Here is a 25,121-nt window from a genome sequence, read left to right as displayed (position 1 = left end):
TTGTCCTCCTGTACTGACAGTACATATGTGTGCGCGACTCATACCGATCAGTTTCTATTGTATAGGCCGGGGTGGCCGAACGGTTCTAGGCACTGCAGTCTGGAAACGCGCGACCGCTACGGTCGCAGGTTTGAATCCTGCCTCGGGCATGGCTGTGAGCTATGTCCTTAGGTTAGTTAGGGTTAAGTAGTTCTAAGTTCTAGGGGACTGATGACCTCAGATGTTAGGTCCCATAGTGCTCAGAGCCATTTTTTATTTTTAATATCAAACGCGTGAAAGCAAAATTTGTTCTAAAACTGTCGGATTTCGAACAAAAGCAGCGACGAATGTTAAGTTGCGCAGGAGTCGCTGGATGAAATCTGGAACGTGTCATAGGTAATCAAAGATGGGTTTGCAGACATAATTTGCGAACTTAAGGCTCAGTCGTCCCAGTAGAAGTATTCTGGAAGAGCGAAAAACACTCGATAGGTGTGGTTCACCATGTTCTTCGATTTTAACAGCGTATTGCACCATCAGTTCTTGCCACAAGGTCGAACACTATTTGAGCGGTTAATCGGTAAAAACGGCGTGATTTGTAACAAAACAAGTCATGGATTTTGCACTTGCTCACATTTCGTTGTTTAGTCATGAATTTTTGGCGAAAAACAATACTGTGCTGGTGTCCCAAACCCTTATATTCGCCTTTATCACGAAAAGAAAACCTTAAAAGAGCAATCGTTTTAGAAGCAGAAATGAGATTACTGATTTAAATTGCAGACGTACAAATAAGATTATAATAAACAAAAATCCCCATTTTTTTTATCACAGCACGTATTCCGCTGTAATTTACAGTTAGCGAACTTATATGAACGGAACGCTAGTTAAATTTCTTCACCTCGCCTCTCCTGCATAGCGATGGGCACCTGTCGATTTGTAGTGTTACTGTTCGTAGCTGAGAAACGAATAATCACGATCATAGTTTACTGCGTGGTAGTTTTACTGATTGGCAAAAGAGTAACTACCCGAACTATTAATTTTCGAAAGAAAATTGACTGATGCTATCGTCCGTGAAACCAGTTTTCTTGCGTCGTTTATATTTCCTGCTGACTCCACTGCACTGCTATAAATAACCATTTTTAGCGAATAAGTTTCCCAAACTGGCAGTTCTTGGAGTGGAATTCGTTTCATTTCTGGAAGAATTTTTGGTCTGAGGGAGTGTTTCGCAATGAAGCTTAAATGATAATGAAATCCAATGATAGCTGGTGTATTTTCGTATATATTCTGTAATATTTAAGATTGGATGCTCGTTTCACAATTGCCCTCAGTAAAGCTTTTATTGGAACTGAGTAGAAAAGTTACCACCAAAAATCATGTAAACGAGGCAAACCAGTAATTGATACTCGTTTTTCAGTTCTATATTTTTATTCGCGCCCTATAAAGAATTTATTGATCTGTATCCAGATACAGAGTCAGAATAAGATATGTTTGTATCCTCCCCTGTGCTTTTGCGTATACCTGTATGTGAGAAGCAATATTTTCTCGGCGAAGTCCACGTATGCAATTTTTTCAGATTATAAGCGAAGTAACTGTGTCGTCTGAAACGTATCGACAAATTTTATTCTTATATCCGTTGTCAGGCTTGTCACTGACATTTTGATGCAGTAGCTGTATGGTGGAGCAGCGCAGAAGGGCAAGTAAATAAATACAATCGGAACTGCTGGTTCACCTGTACAGGAGTTGTTAGTGTCGTCCATCTATCTACTCGTGGCGGGGTCGGTGGCTTCCCGTTCCCAAGCACGGCCGTTTCCCACAGGAGCAGTACACGGGTATCTCTTACGAGTAGCTCAGGTTGCCGCCCACTGGCCAGCAGGAAGGCGCTTCTTCAGAGAAAGCAACATCGGGCTAGACGCGACGGCGACAGACCGCGGGTAACGACTTTCTCGCCAGCGCGATACTCCTCATTAATTTCTTCGGTCTCGCATTTGCTTGCTCTGTTGCAGCCAGTCTGTCCAGATTACGTAGAATGCGTTCGTTACGGCTTGATACATTCACTTACGCCCATGGTAGAGCATTACTGCCTGCTGCTTTTGTGATGTTCATTGACTTCCCTTCAATTGTATCAGATAATTCTAAGGCTGGTTTGTTTGCGAATGACAAATCGTAATTATTAAAGGTTCTGATCAACAACTAAATAATACAAAAAAAAATAAAGTCCTTGAGATGACTAAATTTCGGTTTACAGCTAATAGAGGTACACCTAATTGCAATAAAACGCAGTGCGTAATTTCCTGTTTAACATTCATTTTTCTTCAAATGGGATCACAACTAGTGAAGCAGAAGGCACCAGATTTCTGGAACTGAGAAATAATGTGAAACTTGTCTCAGTGTGTTCGGTCGTTAGATGCAGAGGGCTGTAGACACCGATGCTTATGTTGATGCCTTGTTTTCTTTGACTTCCGAAACGTTTTCGGCACCCGTGCTGTCCCTAAGTGAAGAAAATACGAGCTTACGGAATTTGAGACCAGCCTTGCTGCTGGATGCTTCTCTCCTGTACTCGTTGAGGCTTCTGACGAGTACATGCTACCTTCAGTTCTTCAGTCTCTTGTTACCTTCCCTTTTGCCTCCTGTATTCGTACATCATGTCATCCTCTCTTTTTCATTTCCTCTGTGAAATCTTCAACCACTAACAGCTTCATTCTAAAATTGCCTCAGTCTGTTGATTCTTCCCTTATGTAGTTTCTTCGTAAATAATTTTTAATGTCTTGAGAATTCAATTTGTTCATGACTTCCGTCACCAAAAGAACTTGAAGATTAGTTTGGTTAAGCTGTTGTCATCGATTGTATACAAATGTTCTCTTTCGTATTCTCTGTGTTATATTTTCTGAGTTCTAATTATTTCAACATTACCAGGACATTTTTAATGCACCCAGTTTGTGCCCCACAGTTTTGTGGCTAACCTAGCTTAAAGTTCATTATTTCTAGTCCATACTTCTCTGTTTCTTTTGCTCTCCGCCTAGGCCTTGTCTTCAGTTGGTGTAACTACTGGATCTTTAACTTCATTGTTAAGTCGTGTCTTATTATGCATGTGAAGAAAATTGACATTGATGTGTGATCGGAAGGTATCATCCGTCGATGATTGCAAGGAAATGCAGAACGTTTTACTGTTTCTACTTGGTGTACTAAATAGCAGTGATTTGCACAAGTACCCAACTACAGTTTAGTGCCAGTGATGAGGAGAAATAACGCGGTTGCATTCGATTGCAACATTAGCGGCGAAATTGTGAAGCCTGTCAAATTGTTTCTGTGCCTAGGGGTAATGGTGCTTATGACGTGTGATGCAAAGTGAAATCAGTAAAGAGGGACGAAAGTCTGACATTTGTTGGGATACAGATGTAGTGGCGTCCACCTATCAAGGGAACGAAATACACCAATTTATCGTTGTCAAATGTGGCTCCAGTATCGGCGTGAAGGAATTTAGAGACGTGCTGCTAGTATCGTAACAATTTGGGCTCCAGAAACTTAAAAGGAGGATCTTTGGAAGAATAAGAGCTCTGCTGCTTCCTGCAATTAGATATGAGAGATAGTTCAGTGCACAGAGAGAGGCTTTCACAACGGGGGGTGGGCGGGGGGAGCAGCTTGTCGCCTCCTGGAATATGCCTCTTCATTTGTTACAGTATTTTCGTGAATATCTAGAAATGATCGTCTGCTACTCCACGAATCTGCAGATTACAGAATCGTACTCTTCCCTCCAAAAACTGAGATTACGTCGAACTCCGTTGAGTGCAACTCAGCACCAAACGCAGTCCGACGAATTCTGCTGTCCAGGACGGTCGCGCAGTAATAAGACGAGGGTAGCATTACTTCAGCAGTTGAAGGTGCGCCCTACCGACCAATTTGAGGAGGATTTTGGGAGCCTCCCACGTTCACCCCTCCTGTACTCGCCTTAGGCTACACAACCCAAATAATATGGCCTTCAAAACACGTTTTGTTAAAATTTAGCGAAGCTAATTCACGATAAAAAGTAGAAAGCATTGAAGTAATGAACTGAATCCATTAACGTGATCTGATGGGAAATTTTGTGTACAAAGTGTTGCAGATGTCTAATAAGCCTTTTATAAAGTTTATTTCCTGTTTGTTCACTTCCAGGAGTATCAATTTGCCGTCATTTTTTCCTAACAAGATTCAGTTGTCCTGATTTTTAGTTTTCATTTTCCGCCTTATATTACAGAATTCTAATAACGTTTCTTCGTAATATTTCATTACTTTATTTAATAACTTGTTGGGTACCCTGGATATAATCGTATAAGGACGTAATGTCAGATCGTTCGGTAAAAAAGGTGCATCAGTATTCATATTTTTAGTGATATAAAAATTCTTACTTAGTGTATGCTGTCAGAATATGCTCACCTTTTAGGTATCGAATTAGTCTACCTTAAAATACTAAGTTGGTAACTGTCAGTAAGTAATAAAAGTTTCGTGTACTACTTGTCAAATTTCGCTATTGCGGCAGACACGTTTTCAGAAACACTGACTCAGTCATATCAAAACTGGCTTTTTCAGAATTTTGCCCCCCCCCCCCCCCTCATCTCGGAAAAATTTTCGCGTACGCCCATGAGGCTTATAGACCATTGTACGCTCGTCGCTCGTTGTGGCAATTGTTTCGTACCTGGCAAAGAACGGCGAAGCCCGAGTGCGCCTCGGAGGCTTAGCCCGCGGCCGCAGCGCGGCGCTGTCAGCGTGTGGGGGTGTGTGACCTTGACCTTACGGCCAGTGATCCCGCGTGGCGCGCGGGCGCCAGATGCAGCTGCGGCCGCCGCAGCGGCTGCAGCGGCGGTGGAGGCGGAGGCGGCGCTGGAGCATGCCCGGTAGCGCACCACTAGCCAGAGGCAGGCAACGAGGCGGGCCGACCAGCCGTACCCCGTTACTGGACGGCAGCAGGAGAGCTCACTGCGGACAACAGAACCCCAGCAAGAGCCGCCACAGGCCGCAGGTCATTCTTGCCGGGAGGGGACACGTTCTCTTGTTGTTCATCTACAGCCAGTCTACATGGTGTGTCGTAGAGGGCACCTCTGATACCACTATCATTTTTCCCCTTCTCTGATACATTAACAAATTACACGCAGGAAGAAAATCGAATGTAGGTAATTTCTCTGATATTTTTCATCGTGGTCATTTCGTGGGACAGAGGAAGTAATATGTTGCCCTATTCTTCAAATGTACACTCTCTCAGTTTCAACAGCAGACCTCCTCATTATACAGAACATCCCTCTTTTATCAACTGCCACTTGAGGTTTTTGAGTATCTCCATAATTCTTTTGCACTTACTAAATGGTCTCAGGACGAAATGTGCCACTGTTTGTGGAAACTTCTGTCTGTCATCCATTAATCCTCTTTGAGAAGGGCTCCAGACTGAGAACAGTACTCCAGAACCAGTCAAACAAGTGATTTGTAAAGCCACTTCTTTCATAGATGAATTAAATTTTCTTAGGAGTCTTCCTGTCGTCTGTTTTTCCTACTTGCAGTCATTCCACCTTATGTTGCTCCAGACAGTTGCTGCTTGGTGTCACTGCTATTATTTCCAATGACATTTTCACCAATAGTGTAATTGAATGGTAATGGATCTCTTCAACAGTTTATGGGTGCCACGTTACATTTAATTACGAGGTCACACCAAAAGAAATGCACACTACTTTTTAAAAATCCATATTTTATTCTACATGTTTGAAAGTTTTACAGTGTGTAGATACATCCTTTAGGAACAATATTTTCATTTCTCCACATAATTTCCATCCCTCTCAACTGCCTTATGCCATCTTGGAACCAGCGCCTGCATACCCGATCGGTAAAATTCTGGACCAACCTGTTGGAGCCACTGTTTGGCAAAGTGAACAATGGAGTCATCATCTTCAAACCTTGTTCCAAGAAGAGAGTCTTTCAGTTTCCCAAAGAGATGATAGTCACATGGAGACAGGTCAAGACTGTAAAGCGGGTGTTTCTGTGTTGTCCATCCGAGTTTTGTGATCGCTTCCATGGTTTTTTGACTGACATGTGGCCGTGCATTGTCGTGCAAAAGCAAAATATCCTGCTTTTATCGATGTGGTCAAACACGACTCAGTCGAGCTCGAAGTTATTTCAGTGTTGTCACGTATTCATCAGAATTTATGGTGGTTCCACTTGGCACGATGACCACTACCAAGAGACCTTCGGTTTCGAAAAACACTGTAGCCATAACTTTTCCAGCAGAAGGTGTGGTTTTGAAATTATTTTTTTTTGTTTTCTTTGGTGAATTTGCATGATACCACTCCATTGATTGCCTCTGGTGAAAAATGATGGAGCCATGTTTCATCACCTGTCACAATTCTTCAAAGAAATTCATCTCCACCATTCTCGTACTGTTTCACAAGTTTGTTGCATACCGTTTTTCTTGTTTCTTTGTGAGCCACTGTCAACATCATGGGAACCCACCTGGCACAAACCTTTTTTAACACCAGCACTTTTATTTTTCTGCAAACACTTCCTTCCCCTATCCCAACGTAGCATGACAATTCGTTCACTGTGATGCGTCTGTCAGCACTCACTAATTCGTTAACTCTCTGCACATTGTCTGGAGTGTGTGCAGTACAAGGCCTGCCACTGCGAGGACCATCCTCAATATTGCCGTGGGACCACCCTCAATATTGCTGTGCCCACTTTCATCACATAACCGGCTTGCCCACCGACTAACTCTACTCCATACACCTTTTTCAACCTCTTGTGGATGTTTCCCACTATCTCTTTTTCACAGCACAGGAATTCTATGACAGCATGTTGCTTCTGATGAACTTCAAGTGTAGCAGCCATCTCCAAGACATGCTGTGACGGCGCCACTCCCTGGAACAGGTTGAACTAAGTTTGAAAACAAGCGGGAAGGATGTATCTACAAATTGTAAAACTTTCACACATGCAGAATGAAAACTGTATTTTTACAAAAATCGTGTGCATTTCTTTTGGAGTGACCCTCGTACATTCAGAATTGAATGATGCTGGACACCGATTGTCTATCCTCTGCAGGACTTTCTGAATTTCATCACAGATGTTTGACTCTGCAACCTTCCTGTAAACATCAGCATCATCTGCAAAAAGCCTCGAAGGCTTCCGATGCCTCCCCCTATATCATTTATTTGTATGAGGGACAATATAAGGTTGTTTTGAGTGAACTGCAAAAGTTTCAGTGAAAAGCCCTTGCACATCCTCTGTACTGTCCTGACCTCTCCTTGTGCAATTTCTATATTTTTGGCATCCTCTAGAAAGACATTCGTTGCTGTCGATTTGCTTTGGTTGAAGAGGGGTACGCTTCTGTATGATCGTGGTTCCGTAGGAAACGGTGAACATTTTTTAAATGAAGGCATTGACTGTCTTGTCTCACAGTGGGATAAGTTTATTAACAGTTACGACTGTTGCTTTTCAAATAATAAACAGTTTACTAACTTATTTCCATCTTTCTCATTTTATTTGACTTCTCTTGATATTGTAAACAGTAATGGTCCTGTAACACTCCCTTGGGATACTCAATAAATGCCTTTACGTCTGTTGATTTTATGCTATTAAGAATAACTTATCGAGATCTATCACTTAGAAAGTCCTGAATCCAATCACAAATCTGCTCTGATACTTGGTAATCTTGTATTTTGTTCACTAGATGACAGTGCTGTACTTGTTACTTAACATTTTTCCGATAGCCAGTAATGTAATTAGCTCTGTGAAACCGAGGATGTAAGGTCCAAACATTGATCTAGAAATTCTATGTCAGGCTTTTCACAGGCCTGCTGATTTGCACCAGAGAAGAGTGATGGCAGTAACAGCAACAAGTTGCTATGTGGCATACCGTTTCTGAACTAATAAAGGTAGACTTCAGTTCCCAACCATTGTTGTAATTGAAGGAGTGGTTTGAGTTTGCAGAAAGTGCATTGCTAGATGCTGTAGCTGCATGAGTAGTATTGTTGTCTCGTGGGGACTATAATGGGAAACGGTAAGAAAAATATTTTCCAGTGCTCTCAGGGATGGAAGTTTCTATTTTTAGGATTCCATTAGGATTTGAGATGTCTTTTCCAGATCTGGGTAGAGTTCTTAAGTTATTGCTGCAAGTTGACTGTTTCTGTCAAACTACTAGGCTTGTCAAGATGGTTTCCCAAACATTCAAGGATCTTTTCTGCTCATTAATGTGGAAATTACGGTAACTAGAAGTCCACAGTTTCACAGAGCTAATTACATTACTGGCTATCTGGGGAGTGTTACGTAACAAGTACAGCACCATCATCTAGTGAACAAAATACAAGATTACCAAATATCAGAGCAGATTCGTGACTGGATTCAGGACTTCCTAAGTGATAGAACTCAGTAAGTTATTTTTAACAGCACAAAATCAACAGATGTAAAGGTATTTATTGTAGATAATTCCAATTCGCAATTTTATGGACAGAAAGAATGAAGATGCTTATAATAATGGAAATAGGAAATCAGTCTGTTGAAACACTGCTGTTTGAGTTAGCATGTTGTTCAACAATTTTCTTTAGCTGATTTAAACTCAAACTGTCACAGATTGACATGCTGAAGAGGTCAAATAGATATTCAGGGTGACGCCAAACAAGTGTTGACCATTTTCATCAGTTTTTCATTTTCAATTACCGTAAAGAAGACACGTCAAGCTGCAGACAGGCACAATTAAAAAGACACTCACAAGCAAGTGATGTTCCTACCTGGACTTTCTGCAGTTTGAGTTTTTCATTTTCTTAAGATAAAAATCATCATCTAAAGTATTTGGTAACTTGTGTTTCAGGTGCAGGGAATAAGTGTAGAACTTTAATTTGATTGGTATCTGTTGGTGCATAAGTATATGAAGTTTCTCACTTCTTAAAAGTGAGTTGAGGTAGCGTATAGTAAAGCTCTTTGCAGAATAGGTACCTGTCAGTGACAGCTCCAGATTTGGAGTGTGGTTGTCTTGTAAAATGACAAAATTTCCAGTATTAACTCATCAATAATCTCACTAAAGCCATGCCGTGCAGGTGCCTATCAATGATAGTCATACCTAGAGACCTTTCACTTGTATTAAGGATTTCCAATCTATTTCATGAGTACAAAAGCTGCCATCAAATCACAAATCAGTTGCCATTGTACTCTCTCTCTCTCTCTCTCTCTCTCTCTCTCTCTCTCTCTCTCTCTCACACACACACACACACACACACACACACACACACACACACACACAAAATTATAACATGCTGAATCTGTTGTGGTATCACTGTTTCTGCCCGAGCACTCTTTTATAATTTTAACTGATCTGCATTGTAAATGGCACCAACAATTTTTATTAAGCTCATAAAATTAAAATGTACTGTTATTATTCCATCCTGATTTTCCTTTGTTTTGACATGTATGTAGTTTTTCATGTGTGTTTCAATCTCTATGTTCCAGGGAGCCGGACAGGATCGTCTAGGCATCTACATCAAATCTGTTGTGAAAGGAGGAGCAGCTGATGCTGTAAGTTTATTCAGTATCAGATATGCTTCTTTATTACTTGACACTGTAATACAGCATATTCAAGAGAGAATCTTTGAAAATAATTCCTGTAGATTAGTATTTTAGATAATAACAAACATAGCATTTAGAGCTCCTCAGTTTTCCAAGTTTTTATCTTATTTTTGGAACTGAGTTTCATTAAATTTTAATGACACAACTGAATTTCAAAGTAGCAGTTAAAGGCTTTTACTTATTTTTCATTTCATAATTGTGCATTTTTCTTTTGAATCATTAAAAGAGACCACTCGCTGAACAGTAGAAGTGTTGGGGTTTCACAGTAAAAGAACAAAAAGTTTGCTAGCTTTTTGATGAATCCTTTAATGAGCACACACGTATGTGTACGCCGCCCCCCCCCCCCCCTTTTCCACAAAACACGCACGCACACACACACACACACACACACACACACACACACACACACACACATGGATGTGAATCTCTTTTGCAGCTACATTTGACATTGTGCTGGCTAAACACACATTTATGTGACCAGCCAGCCCAGTGTAGCTGCCCAAGTGTGTGTGTGGGGGCAGGGGGGGTCTCCTTTATTCCTAAATTACTTATATTCTGCCAGAACTTTCCATACTGTGCTTACATGAATTGGTAGGCTTAATTTACAGTTTGCATTCTCATTTTGTTACTGTTTATGTTGTATGGGCTTTTGTAGATTGAATTCTCACTACACCCAGTAACGTATATGTTATTGTAATATTTTCTGTTTTGTGCTGTGCATCACATGACACTGTTGCATATTTAAGTAGCAGAACTTATGATTTGTTGTGTTTTCAGGATGGTCAGTTGCAGGCTGGAGACCAATTGCTGAAAGTTGATGGACAGAGCCTGGTTGGAATCACACAAGAGAAGTGAGTCAAATGTATACCTATGTAAACATGAGTATCATAGTTTAGGGACATTCAGTGATCATTGGTATTTGCAAAATATCAGTGTGATAAGCTTAAACATAAATTTTCAGTACCAATAATGAAACATCGTAATATCGATGTTAAAGACAAAATTCCGACCTTCGATGTTGGTAGACAAAATTCCAACCTTCAATGTTGGCAAACACCAGGCTTCTTGTTATCACTGTCAATAACTTTTTGGTCATTTAAATATATCATTGTCTGAATATGTTTTGTTACAACACTAGTGCAACACATTTGTAGTTGGTCGGACATGGCCATGGGGTGGAGACAAATTCTTTTTCGAATGACTGAGGCAGGAACATTGGGTATTATTGTAACTACGTGTGGATTAATATCTTTCATTGTTCATTCAGTCCATGCTTTCTTGATGTCAAGTTGTGTGGATGACAGATTGATACATTATGTGAAAGTAGAGAAACCAGACATGGTGTGTGGAGGGAACACTGCATGAGAAAACCTAATTTCCAAACTTTGGAAGTGAACATGCCATCACAGCTCAGTTATCACCTAAAGGTTGGCATTCTAGATCTTAAACAAGATCCATTAGAAGTATTGAACTACATCATCAGTACTACTATCCAAAGGTACAAAAACTACATAAAATTACACTTCAGTACTTGGAGTTTGTAGCCAAATAGTCAGCTTCTGAAAGACTGTTCCTAAAAGCATGGTATACTCTCTTTCAATAGTGCAATAGACTGGAGGGAAAGATTCTCTTTAAAAAATATAATTTTTGTAGTCGGTAAACAAAAAGTTGTGGGACATATAATGTTATTTATTATTGTATTTATAGATTAATAATATGGTATTAGATTTATTATGCCATTCAATAAATTCACAATGTAACATCAGTGTCAAAAATAATGTTATGGGTTCCATTTATTGCTGGCCATCGACATTCAGACTTCGACAATGAAATCAAAATCAGTATCAATGTTTTTCCCACTTTTGCATATCAGTGTTAGGCACACACTTTCCAATTCCATCTAGAATGTTGGAAACGTGACTCTCTCTTTCCATACATTCTCTCATCTTCTTTGCTGTACTCTCATGTTCATCACACTAATAATACGCTGTTAGTAGAAGAATTGTTGCACAGTATACTTTAAAGTTTTTTTGCAAAAATAAACATAACTTTTCTTACAGAGACACCAGTGTAAATCATGCGATTATTTCTGTTACACATCTATAATGGGTATACTGGATACAGTCCAAACAGCAGATCTGTGAATTTCCTCAGTGTCTGCTTCCGGGCACACCTGATAAAGATGCCAAACACTGATAAAGTACAGCAGGATAGGTTTTAGTAGGATCTTACATGGGTCTTGCTTAACACAGGAACTGCACTTTTACTGAGTCCTCCCAACAAATATCCGTCTTTCATTTGTCTTCCCCAATAAGGTTGTTATGGCCTCCAAATAGTCTGATCATGTAATCAGACACTATTAGTTTTCTTGTTTTATGTATGGACTTGGTCTGCATTTCCTTACAGTCATTCAGTGACAATACTTACCTGCAGGTAACAGCATTATCAGAGAACAATGTAAGTGCTACTGACCGTGCCTGATAAATGTTTTATATTACGGTGTTCTGGTTACCCTTGTGGATTGCAATTACCATGTGTGATTAAATTATATTGTGATAGCAAGTGCGTTATTGTTACTGTCACCAGACTATGTATATGTACATTTTGCCTGTATTTTCCAAATCTCGCAGATAGCAAATTGTTGTTTGCTAAAACGTGTAGATATTAAGTTTTGGCTTACACTGTTATCCAGGGCCGCTGAATATTTGGTACGTACTGGTCCCACCGTTACACTGGAGGTGGCAAAACAGGGAGCCATTTACCATGGTCTGGCTACATTGCTCCAACAGCCATCACCAGTCATGGGCAGAGGTAAGATGCTCATGATGTTGTCTGCTATACTGCTGACTGAACAACTAGCTGCTTATAGACTATAGGCTGTGGGATACATGTGATGAAAGCTGTTATCTAGAATTAACAAATATGTTCATTTATTAGAATTTTTCTGGTTAAGGCACAATAAGATAGCGGTTGTAGATTTCCTACAAAGCATTATGATGATCGATTTTACAAGTTTTAGTGGAATAATAAAATCAATTGGCCAATGTTGGAAAAAATATTATTTTCTCAAACAATTACTGTTGTGGTACCCAAGTGTGCACGATATGCGGAAATATCCATATTGAAGGTAAATCACCAGAAGATGAACAGAAAATGCTTGATGTACTCTGACGTGCTTGATGAAAGTAAGAAGGTTCGCTCATGTCCACACTGAAACATGTTAGTATTCCTTTGTACTTGAAAAATTAAGTTTCCCTGGTATGGAAATAAAGATATTGTCAGTAATGTCTTTGTCTGCGTGGATGCAATTCTCCATACACAACATGATTGTATGTCACTGTTTGAAAATACATTACTCATTCAATAGTTTAATTTCTAATCGAACAGTGTTGAAATATTGGCTTTTATATTGAAAGACACATTCCAACAACCATTACTATAGTAACCCATAGCCAAGTGGTGTGGCCTAGGGTGTGACTGATGTGCTCGCATTGGAATAACTACTGTTAATTGACCACGAACTAACTCGGCACAGCTTAGGGGAAAAGGTCCACATGAGTCAACTGAAATGTCCTTGTGTCCTTCTCTATGAAAAGGCCCACGATCATTGACAATGGCAATAAGTTGAAGAAGTTGGTCTTCCAGAATGGCTGTCTGACAGCAGCAGCTGTTATCCTGGCAAAGACCACATTTCCAATGTAGTAGGACCTTTCGGAACAGATGTCATATGGCCAGCAGCAGTGGTAGAAGGTGCAGGATGGCACAAATGATGGGTAGCAGCAGGCGTTGCTGCCTGAAGCATAGACTTGAGGGTGTCTAGCAGTAAGTCCAGAGCTTGGAGTTGAACTGCTTAATGAGGGGCCAAACTGTGACGTAAGTACCCATCAGCAGAGGAATACAGGTGCTGTGCCATGTGGACACATGATTGCATGGATACAAATATGTGCCTGTTACTGGAGCACTGCCTACCACTAACTGCACATCACATTGTGGAAGGCTTGATGGTAAACTGCGCTGTTGACAAGGTCAGCCTTGCATGTACTGCAATTACATTCACTGATGAAGCTCAGTATCTACAGAAATGAAAATGTTTATGTAATTTTTTTATCATTGATGTAATATAAGTCACAAAATATGAAGGTTGGAATTTAAATAATGGTAACTATTTATCCCCAAACAATACAAAAGAGTTACATGTTTGCATCTGTTGCTGTCCTTCAAAGTAGTCACCATTGTTGTGTAGAACCTGTTGCCAATGATGTGGAAGGTGTAGTATACCGTTAGCAGAGCCTGTTCTGTTGATGGTGCGGATGGAGCAGTCTGTTGCCTGTCGAATCTCTGGAACAGTTGTGAAGCGAATGCCACAAAGTGGTTCCTTCAGCTTCAGAATCAAATCAAAGTCATGAGGGCTTAAGTCACCTGTGGCTAGCTTTGCAAAAGAAGCGATGATATTTTCTGTGCAACCCACCCACCATTTTGCACGACAATCCGCGGGTGCACACAGCGTGAACTGTGGCTTCTCTGTTCAGTCGATGGGCTGGGAAGAACCGTACAATCCACCATACTCCCCGGACGTAAGTCCTTGTGACTTTTATTTGATTATGAAGATGAAGGAACCACTTCGTGGCATTCGCTTCAGAACTGTTCCAGGGATTCAACTGGCAGTAGACCGCTCCATTCACACCATCAACAGAACAGACTCAGCTAACGGTATACTGTGCTTTCCACGTCACTGGCAACAGGTTCTACACAATGCTGGTGACTACTTTGAAGGACAGTAACAGGTGCAAACATGTCAGTCTTTTGTATCAGTTGTGAATAAATAGTTGCCACTATTTAAGTTCCAACTCTCGTATGCTAGATATCATGAAAAATTTTAAAAGCTACACTAGTGAAGGGAATTGCATCACTTTTTATTGTTTTGTTTTTCTGTTAATTAAGTTTTCCATGAACAGAGTGATTAAGCATAGCTTACATTTCTTACACATTTTCTGCCTGTACATAATTGCATACTATTTAGAAGAATTAGAAGAGGTTATTTTGGAATTTACTCTATACTGCATAGAACAGTATTTCACAATTATTGTAAATAGTGTTGAAATCAATCAGTCATACTATCATCAAGGATGGTTCTTATTTAAGTTTGAGAGCACCAGTAATCCAAGTGTTCTTCCATTCCTTACAGCGTGGCACCTATGTGACACACTCTATATAAGTGTACAAAGGTCCTTCTGAGGACTGTTTTCCCACTAATTCATGAAAGTCCCTGGTGCACCAGATGAGTGTGAACACCTGTCTCAATAATTTTCCGCATGACAGAACTGAGGATAGATCTCGCCAAAGGCGACTCCATTATATTAATTTCCAGCACTCACATTGCATCCTTGACGATGAATGTACTTATGCCCTACCAGTATTGCCCATGGTAGGGGATTCTTTACCAACAACATACGCAGCAACCCACAAATGGTCTAGGAGTATCTGGTCAGTGTACTCCTGGGTGGTTAGGCAACTTTGGTTGGAGGCAAGGTCCAAATATATGTCAGTACTGATGACATGCAGCACCATCACAGAATCTTGAGCAGATCTGTCAGCTTGTTAGGGCACAATTTGGTGTGTACTGCTCAAGCAAATCTTAGCTGTCTGTGACTGATGCAGTTATCCAGTGGCAAAATTGGAAATTCCCTTGGGTTTACATGAATAGCAGGTAAGGTTCACAATGTGTGTGTGTGTGTGTGTGTGTGTGTGTGTGTGTGTGTGTGTGTGTTAGAGAACATCAGATATCAGTCACCTTGTGGGTCTGTAATGCATTGACAACTTTGCCCTACATGTCTCTTTGTAGTTACTCTGAGGCAACTGAATGACAGTCAGGGAGACAATGATAATTGCTTTCTGCTGTTGTAGTGACTTGCAAGCAGTTAATAGCAGTGTATGTGACATACTGGAAACACTATTTATGAATCATTACTGCGGTCTGTGGATCTTACTGCGTCACACCGATACCAAACTTATTTTGAGGATTCTTCAACACTGTAATGCTGGACTAAGCCAATAGATAAAATAGCATGTGGTTGTTCCGTACAGTGCGTAGCCATGGGCTTGGAAGCCGTTCAGCAGTGTCACTGGTGTAAAAAGTGTCAAGTAGAGTTAACACTGCAGATGTTCCACTAATTAATGTGAGCAGTGTACTAGTGATTAACAATCATAACTAGCTGTGTTTGTTCACTCTTAATAATGTGGATGGGAATGAAAGGGTTTGTGTGTGTGTGTGTGTGTGTGTGTGTGTGTGTGTGTGTGTGTGTGTACATAAACTAACAAAGTTTGCCATGCATGCAAAAGAACAGCTGGTGTTTCTCTCTAACAAATCTGCTGAAAGAATTTAAAGTGTGGTCTGTGTGTGTGTGTGTGTGTGTGTGTGTGTGTGTGTGTGTGTTTGTGTGTGTGTGTGTGTGTGTGTGTGAGAGAGAGAGAGAGAGAGAGAGAGAGAGAGAGAGAGAGAGAGAGATATACACCATGGTGACTCTGTATTTGTGATTTTAAATAAAGCTTTGTCCTTGCTTTGTCACTCTACTAACCAACTAACAACCTGCTTTGCGCTGCTTGCTCTGTCCCTCACAGCGACAGCTGGGCCCTCTTCTGCCCCTCGGCCCCGACCAAAATCTGAACTGGTGACGTCAGCCCATCCCCTGCACAAGCCACCAGCAGATCCCCCGTCAGCATCGTCTGTGATGCACTTGCCGTCATCGGTGTCGTACCAGGAACGTCTCGTCGAATGGAGCAACACAGGTGGGGTGCCGGGGTGTCGGAGGCCGTACAATGAGTGTTACGTTGGAGCCACGTGTCCTGCTACAGGCGTGCTCTGTGGAAGGATGTTAGGCAGTGATTCAGTACGCAGCATTGTTGACCGTCGAATGGGGAATTTTCCCGTGGTACCTACAGTTGTTGTCGAAGCTGAAGATGGTTCGGTGTCATCCGTAATTTCAGATGACGCATGTTCTGATGTGTGCTGTTCACAGTCATCATTCTGCACCCCTTCTGACATGTTAGGTGCTGTGGGTGGTTTCACATGTCATTCATGTGAAAAGAACACTATTACTGCCCCACATAATCATAGGAGGACAGAACTTGATGAAGAGGAGAAGTTGAAAATTATTGAAGATGTTGATAAAATTTTGTTGGATATTGAAAATAAAGCTCCACCTATAGTATGTTCCCCTCCAGAGCTATTTACTAGTGATGGTAATCTGGAAAGTGTGGACCATAAAATTAATTTTAGTACAATGGAAGATGTGTCAGTAAACGCAGACAGTGATGATAGCAAGTGCTGGAAGTCACCAGATGAAGTACGTCTGGGCGAGGGTAGAGTTGCTGCTCTCGCAAAACATTTTTCCCAGATGGGTGAACGTGGACTCATTCGTCCAGGAAAGCGTATTTGTAAATCTGTTCCCAATTTATCAGGAAGACCCCATTGGGGTACAGTATACCGAACACCGGGTAACACACTTGTGTATCGACTCGGATCTAGTCTGGAGACAATTTCGTCACCACTTGGTCAACAAGACAAAGTAGTGAAGCCTATGCCATTCAGAAATATTAGACCACTGTCTCCACTCAGGTGGAGTAAAAGTGAGAGTTACCTACTAGCAGCAAAACGTGTAAGAAGAAAGGCGTACACCACAAGGAAACTTCAGTGTGAAGAAAATGTAAGTGCCAGTAAAACTCGTAGGAAGTGTTCTGGTCAGAGGAGAGGCTGTTGCAGATTGAATAATAGAAGCAAAAGTGAAAGTGACGTACATAAAACCAATATCCATGAGTCGTGGGAACACACAGACAGTGTAGAGAATTTATTACAATTCCCAAACTTAGCAACAAAAACTACACAGACATCTCCAAGGTATCACGAAAGCTGCCACACAGTGTGCATTCGTAGGAAAAGTGATGGCGAAATCTGTCACTATAAAAAGGATATTGAAAGCCGTTCTGCAAGTGCTGATGATTTACTGAAAACTGTTCATTTTGCCACAAAGGTCACTCAGACCTCTCCTTGTGTGAGAAGAGGGTGCCCAGACCAGAAACAACGCAGCTGGGAGCGACCTTGCAGTGAGGACAACTTGCTGGCTATGGGGAAGCTGAGATCAGGTCGCTGTGACAGTAAGGCAACAATATGTTCACTGTAGCATGTTGCCATTATTGATCATGTGGCTCTCTTTAGTTGAGTAGAGCACAACATTTAGTTTCAAGATTTTTTTAAAATTCTGTTTTACTTATTTTTTTGTACATAATGACGTTTTGCATGGCATGGATAGGAGATAGTGGATGAAGAAGGAATTTTTGTTTTGCATGATTTTTACATCAGTGTAGTTTAGTGAATGTTATTTACCTGCTGAACACACATTTTGCTTCCAGTTTCACTAGATGTATTAGTTAATATAATCTGCCATTTGCAGGCATTATGATTTCATCTTTTCTTTAGTGTGTTAGTATATACAGGTGAAGAAATAATTTTATTGACATTTGCTTTTATTGGTGTAATGCATGTTGACAGTACTTGACGATGCATTGCAGACAAAAATCTGAACTATGGTGAAATTTTTACTATCATTACAGTTTCTCTGAGAAGCAGTTAAACTTTTGCTTTTTACATTCTAACTTTATTTTTGTTTGGTAAAAATTATATCTTTAAGTCATGTAGTGGAGTCTCATTACTTTAACTCACAGTATCCCACTTTCTTTAACATAGGACCACGACGAATGAGCGAACGTGATCTGCCATCGAGAATCATGAATGACCAAAGTCACACGATTGATCCCAGAAGAAATGTAATGCCTCATGCTCCAATTCAGAGTTCAAAATCAGTACCTTCTCTTAACAGTAAGTAACATGGGGTTATTAACAACATAAATTTTGCATTATGTAGAAAGCAATAATAGCACTTCTAGCGTATGTAAGCTGTGAATGATATTCAGTTCTAATTGTTGTGTTATGATGTTAACTTCTTGAGTTAAAGTGGACTTCCAACTCCACAGGTGGTAACGGAGACATAAGTGCAGGGAGAACGCAGGCAGTAGGGCAGCATGAGGTATTCAACCCTGGTTATAGTCGCACTTCTTCAACCAACAGTATACCACAAAAGTCGTATGAGGGACCTCCGCACCAGCACATACCACCACAACACCAGCCAACTGTGAATGGACCTACTGCCCTCAGGTCAAAGTAAGTCATGCAGAGAATTATTTTTGTCAGAATTACGAGGCACACACAAACAGTTGAAGACAGGTTGATAAACACAATTGACTACTGTGCACTATTGCACCTGCAGCCCCCCCCCCCCCCCCCCCCCACACACACACACAGCAAAAAAAGAAAAAAAAAGAGATGCCCATCTCACAGACAGATGTAACAGTTCAGTTTCAATTAGAAGAAAGTCACAATATTTAATGGATGTTGATGAACTAAAAACTATTTGTTGTGAAACTGCTAAATTGTTTCACTGTTTGTCGCAATTCTCCCTTGCCAATGCAAGAATGTTACCTACATGACAAAATCATATGTACGAATAAATTATGGGCCAGAACTGTGGCCATTCCTTACGTTCATGAGGCAAAGTGTGTAGTATTGCTGATAGACACATAACAGTAACAGCAAAACTGATACACTACCTAACTTAGTGAACTAACAGTGCATTCCTCAGGGAGGAGAGAGGGATGGAGTGGGTGAAGTCAAAAAGGAAGAGCAGGTCATTCAGATCCCAGAATGAGAAGGACCCGTCACTTTTCAACAACTTTTTCCCCCCATTCGGGCTCATCAGTCTGAGTTATCTCATCATGTTTTGTAACCTTGTACGTCAATACGTTGTCACTCTTGTTGTCTCTGGCTCTCGTACCCAACCCATACCTATCTCCTCCTGAGGAAGGTACTGTTAGTTCTGAAAGCCAGGTAGTATGTTGCTTTTACTTTTATTGTATGTCTATTGGCAGTATTACACATTTCACATCCTGAATGCATTTATGGTTGTTTTTGTGGAATAGGGATGTACAATAAATTCTGTCTAATATGTCAGAACCCTCAAATGGCCTAAAACACATCTTCACTGAGTTTGCCCAAAAACAGCTATGGAAGATGTTCTTTTGCATGACATTGCAATACCAAACACCAGTTATCACACGTTGAAGAGGTCAGAAAAGGACGAAAAATGTGAAAACAGAAGGAGATTACATTGAAAGATCATAAATTAGCCATCAATGTTGTGATTTTCAACCTATGTAGTTGAATTTGAAATTCTCGGTAAAAAAAAAAGAATAGGAGGCATTACTTTCTCATTGACCCTCGTAAATGTTCACATCAACAACACCATTAATTATTTGATTTTACTTAAACAAATCTGAGGTACTCACAGCTATCAGGGTTCATTCTGCTGATAGTATGTTGGAGTGTTACAATGTCTGGCTGAATGAAATACACAGTTATACTTTGTTTCTTTATTAACAGGATTCTATATTTGTTACATTGACAATGTGTGGTGTTCTGTATAGTGATGCGTAGAGTACGAGAATTGATCCCTTCTTGTTCAGTTTTGTGGTTGGTACATTGAAAGAAAGATTGTAGGTACCCCACTGTGTATATCTGAATTTCTCTAATTTTACTATTACAGATACATATTCGAGGAATCAATATGTTTCTTGTATCATATTGATGTAATGGACCTCGGAATTTGCTATTAGACCTTTTCATGATTTACAAAACTTCACTTATACTGCTCCCTCTGTCTCCCACATTCACCCCCTCCCTCCACTATGACCCTGTCTCTAGAGTTTGTTGCGCATTTCTATCACACACTTTAACTGACTAAATAGATCCATGAGAAATCGTGTGTCTTGTCCTGAAATTTTCTCCATCTTATCTTTCATCCCAGTGTGGCCAGGGTCCCAGACCAATGAATAATCCTCAAGAATTGGTTGAAAGAACATTGTTCAAGCAAATTCCTTTATGGGTGAAATAGGAACTTTCTTTATGGGTGAAATATTCTTTCTTATGATCATTCTGATAAATCTCAGTCTGCCATCTGCTTTCCATGTGATTATATAATGGAAAATCCTGGATGAAATAATGACAGTGTTATGAATAGGATATCTGGAGATCCTGAGTTGCAGATAGGCACAACAAAAGGACTGTCGTTCAATGCTTTTGCCCAAACAGGTCTTCATCAGAATTAGACAAAACACACATACAAGCACACAAACCAAGGCCAGACTGGGAGCAGCAGTGTGTAATGGGAGAAGTGAGGATGAGGAGGCTGGGACAGGGAGGGGGGGAGAGAGCAGGGTAGTGTTGGGGGACAGTAAAGTGCTGCTTGTGGGGAGCATACAGGGAAGGGGTGAGAAGAGAGTGGTGCAGTTTGGGGGCTGATGGAGGGTGGAGTGGGGGAGGGAGCAGTGGAAAAGGAGGTAAGTAACCAGATCGTGGGTGTGCTGGGGGAATAGAGGGTGCATAGTGCTGGAATGGTAAAAGGGAGGGTGATAGGTGGGTAAAGGACAATGACTAATGAAGAGTGAGGCGAGGAGGGTTACGGGAACATAGACCATATTGTAGGGAGGATTCCCATCTGTGCAGTTCAGGGAAACTGGTGTTGGTAGGAAGGATCCAGATGGCGAAGGTTGTGAAACAGTCAGTGGAATGAAGAATGTCGTGTTGGGCAGCATGCTCAGCAATTAGTGCAGATGTTTGTTGGCCACAGTTTGTCAGTGGCCATTCGTGTGGACAGACAGCTTGTTGATTGTCATGCTGACCTAGAATGCAGCACAGTGGTTGCAGCTTAGCTTGTAGATCAGATGACTGGTTTCACAGATAATTATCCTCCCAACCTTGCAAAAAGCAGATCTCCCATGTGTTCTCTCTCCAATTGCCCACCACCTGCCCATGTCCCACCATCTGACCGCAGAGGAGCATTACCCTTGTGACTGAGTACCATCCAGAACTGGATCAACTGAATCACATTCACTGAGATTCAGCTACCTCTTGTCATGCCTGAGAAATGTCGTACCCACTAGCCTTCCCGTGCCTCCCACAGTGATATTCCGTCACCCACTGAACCTACAATGCATTTGTGTATCCCTACACAACACCTGCTCCCAGCCCCTTGCCTCATGGCTCATATCCCTGTTATATCTATAGATTCAAGACCTGTCCCATACATCCTCCCAGTACCACCTACTCCAGTCTGGTGTCCCACCAAAGGCAGTCGTGTGGGAGAGTTGTGATTTTGCACAACAAGCTTGTTTGTGTGTGTGTGTGTGTGTGTGTGTGTGTGTGTGTGTGTGTGTGTGTGTGTGTGTTATCTATTTTTGATGAAGGCCATGCTGGCCATAGGCTTATTGTGACATTTTTGTTGTGCCTGTCTGGGATTCAGCATCTCCTTGATATGGTGAGTGGCAACTTTCTTTTTTCTATTATTGTTACATACCATCCTGGATTTTCCATTGTTAAATACAGTAATAAATAAATATGGTATTACCAGTGTTGTGTTAAGAGCTGAAGTTAGTCATAGTACGTAAGTGAAATATTGACATAGTATGAATGTTTTTCAGATCTAGTCAGAATTTGAGTGACACTCGCACCCTGCCACCATCTGTACCCGTTTCCCGGCAGGCATCAAATCCTGCACTTCATGCCCATCAGGTGGCACAACCACAACAGCAGAATGCTCCCCAGCATGGTGTTGGTGGAGAAAGTGAACGATTCTACCAAAACCTCAGCATCTATCGTAACCAAGAGGTGCACAATGGAGGCTACCCTCCCTCGAGTCCCATTCGTGGAAGTGGTCCTCCAGGACAAGGTGGGAAGATGCCAAGTCCACAAGGTCACTACCATGATGCACCACATCCAGCTTATACTGACAGGTAACCTGACTGCTAAAATTGACAGCATTATTTTTTGTCCCTCGTTGCTACTTGTGTTCCAGTGCTTGCAACTCTGTCTTACAAAAAGATGGATATACCACAAAGAAAATGAAATATAAGTAAAGTAGCACCAGAAGATGAGCCTCTTGCTAAATTACTCTGTTTATGGTTGTAAAATGAGCTTCTAATGTGTAAATATGACGTACAAATAACCATTGTTATGTGATCTAGTTATCGGGCTGTGCTAAGGAATTTTCAGTATTCCGTCTGTAGGTAGTATGAGAGTTAATACCTTACATATTTTTTATTTTTCAGGAAAATATCTAGATGCTTGTAAAAATGTGAGAAGGAATAAAACTTCTTTATAATGAGATATACTTATTACAACCATTTCACTAGCTCCATGTGCATTTGCAGATTTACTGTAACTTTGTCATTCCGCAGACATGGTGCTAGGTTTGTTCAACTCTTCATATCCTGGCCTTTTCACTCAAGTACTTTTAGTTGCTTCAGAGACATCTTGCTCTTGTTTTTGGGCTTCATGGCTCAGTATGTTTATTTTGACCATTTTTAATTTATTGTTGTGGTAACATGCAAATTGCAAACTTTTCTTGTATTTATGATTTAGAAACTTTACTGAGCTCAATAGTTCTGAATGTTTATGTGACCATCACATGTATTTTTATTCCTTAACAGAGCTATGAACCTGAATGAACTTGACAAAAGCTAATTGAAGCATACCTTCACCTCTCCTCTTCCCACCAACCCACTGAAATAATATGCATTTGGGATCCACATGAAGACTAACAGCATATGGTCTGTTATTATAATATAAGCAACACATGCTCAGAAGGCTTGCGGTGCATAAAAACAAAGGCTGTACCATTTGGTTACATTTCTTTGTCAAGACCTCAGCTGAAACTATTTTAAAGACACTTTCTTATTAAAAACTCAGTTTTCTCATCAAAAAATCTATATACAAAGAATCCATTACTTTTTCTGTACCATTTTAGCTTAATGCAAATCTCGAAACTTCATATGGTATCTTGGCCTTGCCTTCATCTATGGTAAGATGGAGTAATTGAAAGATGTGATAATTGTGTAGTGATATTGGGAAAATACAGATGGCTGTACTGCTATGTTACTACTTCCTTTTAAAATTTCCGTATAGCACGTTCTGATCTTATAACATGCCCCATTCACTGTCTTTGAAGTTTTGCTGTGGTTCTGCTGATAGTTTTCCCAGAAACCACTAATCTATAGAACCTCTGACAAGAATCTGCTTTATCATAATTAATGTAATTAATCTTCTGTTCCCATTGCTGGGCCTCTGAATATTGACTCAGCATAGTGACACAGTGGCTAAGATGCAGGAGTTGCACTCGGAAAGTCTGGAGTTCATGTACTGTTCCAACCATTCATATTTAGGTTTCTTATGCCAGGACGATTGCTTTGAAAAGAATGTGGCCAGTTTGTTGCTTGTCCTTGTCATATCTGAGACTGTAGTCTATCTTTGATGACAGAATGTTACACTTTAGTTTTCTTTACTTCTTTTTCTAAATATTCTCTCTGTAATAAATATTAGTATGTTACTACATTGGTGGGTATTTTGTATTCAATAATAACCACACATGTTTTTTAACTACTGTCACTATGTTTTCATAGAACCATGCAGTGTGTTCATCTTTCATGTTAGGAATGCCTAGCAGCTTCTTCAAACTGGAATACAAGCCCTAAAAATTTATTGTGTACATGGAGTAAATGAGAGAGAGAGAGAGAGAGAGAGAGAGAGAGAGAGAGAGAGAGAGAGAGAGAGAGAAAGAGAGAGAGAGATAGAGATACAATTCCTGGTTGTCGTAAACATCTCTTACATTGTGTCCTTTATTGTCTTGCCACAGTTCTGTTTTTATTAAGAACTCTTGCAAACTTGTTCATTGTTAATTGGGTAACTCAGCATTTCATACCTAAATTTTTTTTCTTCTATTGACTTCAGTCGTCAGTCTTCCTTTCATTTAATTCATAGTGACTCAAGAGCTCTGCAAGTGTTTAAGAATATAACTGTGACAGTAAAATTGCAACTAGCCCCAAAGTTGTAGAATGACAAAGTTCCATCACAAGTTTTGGGTGTAACACCATTTGTCAGACAGTAGTATTACATTTCTTATGCAGTTTTGCATGTTACTCACAAATAAACTAATAACTTTCTATCATATGTGTTATGTTAAATAATAGTTCTCGTGAAGATAATATTTAACTAAATGTGTATTTATATAAACCAACACAAAATACAAATTGTTTTCTGTGCCATGCTGAATGACATTTTCTTCTTTTGATGTGTTAATAAATAGTTTGCGTCAAGTCCTACTTTATTTTATCATTGTATTTTTAATTTAAATGAAGGTGTAAAATAATTTGTAACAGATATAAAATATAATCTTTCTTTGTTTGACGCTTATTACATTTATTTATTTGGAATAGTCAAAACCAAATGGAATAAAAAGTAATATAATTGATATTCATATAAGTGTAAATTAAAATGGAAAATTAGTCAGGTGGAGCTCAATTTTTGTCTACTAAGCTCTTTAGTTTTTGACAAATTATGTGGAATAATTGATCATACGAATAATGGGTATGCAGCATGTTCTAAATTTTGTTGTGGAGGTATACACACATGCATT

General features: G+C 40.3%; 1 protein-coding gene across 15 annotated transcripts in view; it reads left to right on the top strand.

The window, feature by feature from the left end:
- LOC126284122 (afadin) overlaps window positions 1-25,121 on the top strand; it is a 995,168-nt gene that overhangs the window by 941,592 nt on the left and 28,455 nt on the right. For 8 of the 15 annotated variants that reach the window (XM_049982816.1, XM_049982814.1, XM_049982818.1 and 5 more), the window contains 7 exons: window positions 9,430-9,495; window positions 10,324-10,397; window positions 12,239-12,357; window positions 16,165-16,332; window positions 18,287-18,418; window positions 18,574-18,760; window positions 22,132-22,443. In XM_049982816.1, coding sequence (XP_049838773.1) covers window positions 9,430-9,495; window positions 10,324-10,397; window positions 12,239-12,357; window positions 16,165-16,332; window positions 18,287-18,418; window positions 18,574-18,760; window positions 22,132-22,443 — 1,058 coding nt within the window. Of the gene's footprint in view, window positions 1-9,429; window positions 9,496-10,323; window positions 10,398-12,238; window positions 12,358-16,164; window positions 17,698-18,286; window positions 18,419-18,573; window positions 18,761-22,131; window positions 22,444-25,121 lie in introns of all 15 variants that reach the window. The other 7 variants (XM_049982823.1, XM_049982822.1, XM_049982819.1 and 4 more) reach the window with 2 other exon arrangements.

The sequence above is a fragment of the Schistocerca gregaria genome, chromosome 8, assembly GCF_023897955.1.
Source record: "Schistocerca gregaria isolate iqSchGreg1 chromosome 8, iqSchGreg1.2, whole genome shotgun sequence".
Lineage (NCBI taxonomy): Eukaryota > Metazoa > Arthropoda > Insecta > Orthoptera > Acrididae > Schistocerca > Schistocerca gregaria.
This window is presented reverse-complemented; position numbering and strand designations above follow the sequence as displayed.